Source organism: Condylura cristata, unplaced genomic scaffold, assembly GCF_000260355.1.
Source record: "Condylura cristata isolate star-nosed mole 26May11 unplaced genomic scaffold, ConCri1.0 scaffold00001, whole genome shotgun sequence".
Taxonomy (NCBI): Eukaryota; Metazoa; Chordata; class Mammalia; order Eulipotyphla; family Talpidae; genus Condylura; species Condylura cristata.
The window spans coordinates 53,913,536-53,920,555 of NW_004567102.1; the positions used below are offsets into that span (position 1 = coordinate 53,913,536).

General features: G+C 39.8%; 1 protein-coding gene across 2 annotated transcripts in view; it reads right to left on the bottom strand.

Moving 5' to 3' along the window:
• LAMA4 (laminin, alpha 4) overlaps positions 1 to 7,020 on the bottom strand; it is a 124,769-nt gene that overhangs the window by 74,655 nt on the left and 43,094 nt on the right. For both annotated transcript variants that reach the window (XM_004673783.2, XM_004673784.2), the window contains exon 5: positions 3,512 to 3,592. In XM_004673783.2, coding sequence (XP_004673840.1) covers positions 3,512 to 3,592 — 81 coding nt within the window. The remainder of the gene's footprint in view (positions 1 to 3,511; positions 3,593 to 7,020) is intronic.

Consider the following 7,020-nt stretch of genomic DNA (forward strand, 5'->3'; position numbering starts at 1 on the left):
ATTTTGGTCTTCCAGGTTCACCCAGGTAGGAAGACAGACCGTCTGACATCAGAAGGTCTTTCCTTCACCCCAGACCACACTGGGGCTACTATATAAATGTATGAGTGAATTCATCTAACAGAAAGGACAATGCATGTCTATTTTATGTAAGGCATGGAAGGAGACAGGAAGAGGAAAAACACGCAGCCCTGTTCTGAAACGACAGGAAATTAATTAATCATTATTATACATTATAGTATCAAGATTTCTAGAAGTTGAGGCTATACACACACACGGGACCCATATTTTGAAAAGATCTCGTAGAGACGTGTAATTTCCGAAATAGGTATGGGGACAACAGGATAGATACAACTTACATGGGGCAACTTAACAACTTGGCTGTTGAAATAAAAAAAAACCCTCTCATTCCCAGAATCAAATACAAATCAGAATCAGCAAGTCCTCTCCTTTTGGGTAATCTGATCCCTCTGTGAGAAAGAAATTACTTTTCCAACAACTTCTTGAAGAGCTTTTGTTTGTCCGTTCACTTAGCATTTCCATTTTTCTTTCTTGTAATAAAAGGTTTTCAGGTTTGTCCTCCCTTTTATCCTTGACTTTCACTGAGGCAAGTGATATGCTTTGAATGTATCAATTTCCTACTCCTGTTACCAATCTGCTTGTGTGGTCATTTCCATTTTGAGGAAGATCCAACCGGAAAGTAGGATAAATTTTTAATATAAACTCCTTCAATGGAGGTAATGGATGAGAAAGATAATGAGACAGAACCAAAAAAGTTGCTTTAAGTGACAACTCCCTTGTCCCCACAAATGAAAGGCCTCAGTAGGGACTTCCTCCCAACACCTTAGTAGATATGGGCTCCTATCAAAAGGCATTTAGTAAAAGATTACCAAATTTTCTTCTACATATCAGTCTCATCATTAATTAATTGTTAAAGTTCGAAGTCAAAGAGTCTTAGGAAATCATTTGGAAAAAGCAGTATGGGGTCAGGGAAAGACGTGAGGTTTTTAAGTCAAACTGGTCCCTAATGAACAGAGGTAGGATTTGTCTAAAATCCCTTTACCTCAGTTTGCTCATTTGCAAGATGACCAAATTGTGATCTCCGCTCAGGGTGGTTATGAAGCCGAGAGATGAGGAATGTAAAGAATGAGGACACAGGAGACATACAATAAAGAGTACTATTTAATTCAAAGCTGCAGTTTCTATCAGTGAAAACCGAGATTCAGAGAAATGAGCCAAGTTACCCAGGAACGCATTATTCCAGGACCACAATGACTCATTCTGTCATCAGCTGATTTTTATTGAGCATTTATTAAGCACCAGGGGCCATACTAACAATTTGAGAGAGTATAATCTCACACTAGGCCTGTGTGGTGATTATTTCCATCTTTACTACTCTGGAAGTGTGAAAATTGTCACTTGGAACACAAATCACTGGCCCATGAGGATCACAAAGGACTGGGCATGAAATACAAACTCAATCAGACCAACACTAAATCTCAACACTCTTACTTCCATCTCTCGGACTAGTGTTCTTTTTTTTTTTTTTTTTTTAAAGATTTATTTATTTATTCGTACAGAACTGGGGTACAGGCCAGAGATGTGGAGGGTGAGAGGATTCACCAGACAGAGTGGGGAGCAGAACAGGCAGATCGAGGAAGTACACTGCTGAGGGTAGCAGCGGGCGGGTCAGGAGAGGTCTGCCGCGCCATGTGGATCTCCTCCTGGGCAGGCGGGGATCGAACTCATGCGGAGGTGGCTTAAGCTTCTTAGTGCAGTGCTTTAACCCGCTGTGCCACCAGGGAGGGCCGGACTAGTGTTCTTATCTTGGGTGCTACATTCCAGGTCCAAGACAAGCAGAAGATCTGACCCAGGCTAAGTGGACAGTGGATTGTACTCTGGCCCTCTCATGGGGGCTATATAGATCACAGCCCCCTGTGGAAGGTGGGTGTGCTGTCCCGTGCCAGGCCACTGCTATTGCTGACAGAGCCCTTTGCTGCACTGCTGTCTGATTGTCCAGCTGAGTCTTTGGGGCCTCAGTTCACTTCAACTCTAAAAGGCCTTGCACTTGATCAGCAGGGCTCTATTTAAGGCCATTCATCCACCACACAAAAACCATCCTGTCCTTGTTAGCTGGTGCTGGTGTTCTATCCTTGCCACATTACACCGAGTCTAACCTAGACACTGAAGAGAAACAACTCCACCTCTGACTTATTGTCCTCTCATACCCCCCATCTGAGTCAGAAAATGAGTAAATCATGTGTCTCATAGTCCTGGGCCCCCAAGTAAGGAAATACCAAATGATTACATCCCAGACATTAATCAGCTGAAAGTAACCTGATCATCTGTAGTGGTCCCCCTCAAAGGATGAAATGGGGCACCTCGTGGGGCACCTCAGCTTTTATTTGCCCTCTTTCCTTGGGGGCAAAATCATAACAGCCATGTCTGGAGTACAGTGGTTTTCTCTGTTCCACAAATATTGTGGTTTTTTTCAAAAAGAGCTTCAGAGCTTCTCTTTTTGAGATATGGAGGGTGTTTTTTTTTAGAGGTGAGATGAGGAGTCATGTCATTTCAGGCTTATACTTCCAGCCCCAGGCTGCAGTGAGAGCCACCTCAGCTTGTGTGGTGTGTGCTGTTGTGCAGTGAACACACTGTGGGTGTTACCCTGGAAGCTGGACTGGCCCCTCCTGCCTGTCTTTATGACACTACACATCATTTCAGGCCAAAATTTTCAGTGAAAATGGCATTTCTGTTAAAAAATAAGAAGCCCTCTCCAGGAGACTCGTCAGAGGAGCCTTTTGACCTTAGAACACTGAGCAGCTGACAGTGGGGGAGACTGGGAAGTATCTTGCTAGGAAATCACTCTGCGAAGCCCTGCATCACACTGAATCTCCAGTCCTTTCTCCAGTCCTTTTAGTCACCAGACCTTTCTTATTTGAGCAAAAACCACAGCCAATTTAAAAAAACTCTTAGGTGTAAACACCAAACAGATTTGAAAATCTAAACTCCTTGAAGTTTGTTTACTTTCCAGGAGAGGAAAGAATGGGTTAAGTACTAGGTTAAGTAATACCAGTCAGTGTTTTTTTTTCCCCAATTTATTTCTCTATGAGGTGACCGTAGCTTGGATTTACTTTTTATTTATTCAATAAGCTTCTCTCTGCTTCATTTTGTTTGAACATTAATTACACTACTGGTTCTCATTAATAGAGAGGAGAGAGTTTGTTATCAAAACCTTCTAGATACTCTTCAAAATACCCTGAGTCATTTGTTCTTTCCAGACCTATTTGTCCTGAGAGCTGGACCCTGGCCTGCACCCCTGGGGAGCATATTGTCATAGCTGTTTCAGGGAGGCGGAGCTGGGAAAGGCCCCCTGCGGTTCTGAAATGTGATTCTCCTCACTCCTTCCTCTTAAACATTTCTTTCCAGACATTCTGAATGGGGGCCTGGTAAGAACTGAGGATATAGAGCCAGAAAACAACTTTTAACTCACACAGAAAACAGGTAATTAGCCTACCTTTCACAGTTAGGTCCAGCATAGTTTTCATTGCAAATACACCGAACAGCTCCATTTTTCCTGTAACAGGATTCTGCAAAACTAGAAGTATAAGAGAATACTAGAAGTCAGTTTTGGATATCACTCAACAGACTACAGGAACTATTGATTAGATTATCTTATCATGGCTTCCTCTCACACTCTTTTGCTTTAGTTAAATTAAAGCCTCTTCCTTTCAGAAGATGTGAGACCAGTAGACCCACTCCAAAGGTGGGGAAGTGGTGGGTGGTGGTGAGAAAGGGGCATTTGTCAGGACAACTATAAGTTTAAATACAAATCTAAATCAGATATTCTACGATAAGGAATAAGATCATAAAATTTTGCATGCGATTTTAGGTCTATGTGAGACTTCCCTCTTATTCCCATGACTTTTTTGTATGTATTCGAAAATTTGCCTTTTTGTATGGCACTTCTCTTCTGCTCTTCAAGATCAGGAATCAATGTTAAACTATATATAATCTTTGCAAAACCTCAATATATTTCATGTGTACTTTAAAGATTGGGAATAAGGATGAAAGGGTTTGGTTCTGTTGAACAAAGTCACAAAGCAATACATGCGAAAGAAATAGGACCTAGAGCAAAAGAATTCTAGTCTTCCACCTCTCTCTCTTGATTATTATTTTAAAAATAATTATAAATTAATACACAGAACAGAAAGGTAATAGACATGTTGGTTCAGCAGCATAAATATCATAATAATTAAAACTCAGAAATAGAATATTATTGTCCATGTTTGTAAAAATTCTGTATGGACAGGTGAATCCATCCATATGAGAAGTGTGAAAAAATTTTAAGGACTTTGGTGCAGGTACTGTATAAGCAAAGGTATGTGACCTGTTGTCTTCAAATTCCTGCATGTATTAGTGATTTTACCTTAAATGGTTTTTGAAGGAAAGTAAATGGATGTGTCTGTTTTGTTTGAAGACATTTATAAAATCAGTCAGAAAACAATCTGTGCTCTTCTGTGAAAGGCAATACCCACAATTTATTTCCTGGAAAAGTTTGGTTACAAACATTCCAGTGAAATTACATTTTTTTGTCCTTTACCCTGTATTTTGCTTGCTCTTATTCCTTAGCCTACTTAGAAGCACACTGTCAGTGAAGAGCTCAGAACAAGAACAAATCCTCATGCACGTTTCTTTGAAGATGTTCCACTCAGCTGCCTGCCCCTGGCTTGAAGACCCGAAACATCTGCCAGTGTCTGCAGTCATCTGCAGTCATCTGCCTTGAGCTAAAGTCCTGCTGTTACAAACAGATGACATTTTCCTTAATTGGAATGATTATCATAGTTACTTGGTAGACAAAGAGGATGTCTGGCCAAGCCCCAAATAAATAAATGAGCTCTGTGCAGACAGTCCCTGGAATCGCTGCTTGACCATTGGTCTCCAGGGTGGGAGACTCAGAGGAGGTGGCAGTTATTCAAGGCTCTTTTTTTTGTTCTTCATTAGCATTAACTGTCTATGTTTTCTTAGGGTAAAGTCTGATTTTGGCCAAGGAAGTGAGAACACTGCACCTTCCTCAGCCCACATTAGCAACCACAATGCCCTCTCCTAGTGGAAAGGTGCCTTTGCTCTTAGAAACCCATTGAGAAAGGACTCAATTGTTTAACTTTCTCAAGCATTATCTCCTTGCTTTCTGGGTTGACTACTGTAACTAGAAATTTAGAATTCTGGGTCTGTAAATTCAATTAATGTGTGTTTTGGAATATAATTTAGATTCCATGTTAGGTGTCTTTCTAGCTCAGATAATAGTAGTGGTACTTTTATTTTTATAGAAAGTAGGGATGTGAATAAAGAAAAGCTGAGAGAGGAAATGGAGAATTGATCTTTGGTGGGATATCTGAATTGGTTTTGAGATTATTTAACTAAGTTAACAATAAGATCAGATCAAAAGCTAGGACTTCACAGGGTTCAGGCAAATTAGTGCTATTCTGTGACCACATAGTACCTCTTCCTTCTCCCTTTCAACCAGCTTTCCTCGCAATGCATTCTGGAAAATAGACCTATTGCCATACAGAGAAAGTGGATATCTTTTACCCTTCTCAATTCACCCACACTCCCACATGATATTCTTTACCCATAGCTAGTATATATACATATTTTTTTAAAGATTTATTTATTTATTCATACAGAACTGGGATACAGGCCAGAAATGCGGAGGATGAGAGGATTGACCAGAGATAGAGTGGTCGACTGACTAAGTACACTGCTGAGGGGAGCAGCAGGCGGGTCAGGAGAGGTCTGTCACGCCATGTGGGATCACCTCCGGGGCAGGGGAATTGAACTCATGGGGAAGTGGCTTAAGCTGTGGCTTCTTAGTGCTGTGTTTTAAACTGCTGCGCCACCAGGGAGGGCACAGGTAGTGTATTTTTTATATTAATTTTCAGCATGTTTATCAGCATTAGAACTACACTATCGAGACTTCAGTTTTCTTCTTTGTGAATCTCTAACTTCAGATAGCACATCTTTGCGACTAGTGAACCCAGATCTGCTTGCACAAAGAACATGGGTAGAAATGATGTCTAGGGAAACCTTCCTCTTTCAAGTCAAGAAGCACATTTCCCAACAGACAAGTTGCTTCATTTATTTGAAACAGGTAACAGAAGAAATTCTTGACCAACAGAAATACTAGATAATATGGCTCAAAAGGTAAAGATTCATTTACATTAGGAGCTTCAAAATACTGTTGCATTTTGACCTACTGGCAGTAATGTCAGATAACTTAGATAAGAAAGTCTTGTTACATGAATGGGACAAAAAGTTAAAAAATGGGGCAATACAATGAGATGGAAGCATCTTTTAGAAAGGGTTTTGTCTTTCTAATTCATCTGTTTCCAAAGAAACTTGCTCAAAGCACATAAACCTGTTTTAAACATAATGTCTTTGTTTACTTGGGAGAATGAGTGAAACTTATTATTAGGAAGTTAATGATAAATATATTTAATGAAATAAAAATGCCAACACAAGAGAACAGAATGCTAAGCAGCTCATCAGGATGGTCAAGACTAATGTTTGAGAGCAGAATATTAATGAACAATTAAGAATATACCTAAATGAGGAATGGAAGCTTATAAATCAGAACACACTTGAATGAAAATAACAGAACATTTAATGTTCGAATTTTCTGTGCTCAGCCCTAGTGCCATCCATTTTGCATACATAATTAATACCATCAGACATGAAAAATCACAAAGCAAGGGCTGAAGCAGTTTAATGGTTTATTAAGAAAGATGGGGCTGTAAAACATTTAGCTTCACTTATTATCAGACTCATCAAAGGATTTGATATGTTCATAGGTGAAATATTAGTTACATTGGTGTTCAACTAAGGAAAAAACTAGGGTAAAACTTGGTTTTCATCCTTTTTCATTGCTTATTTTAGTGAAAGTGTGTGTGTATTGTAAGTGCAAGCAGGTATTCAGTCCTTTTAAAAGACTTGTTCTATATGGATTATTTCATTTCATCTTTACAA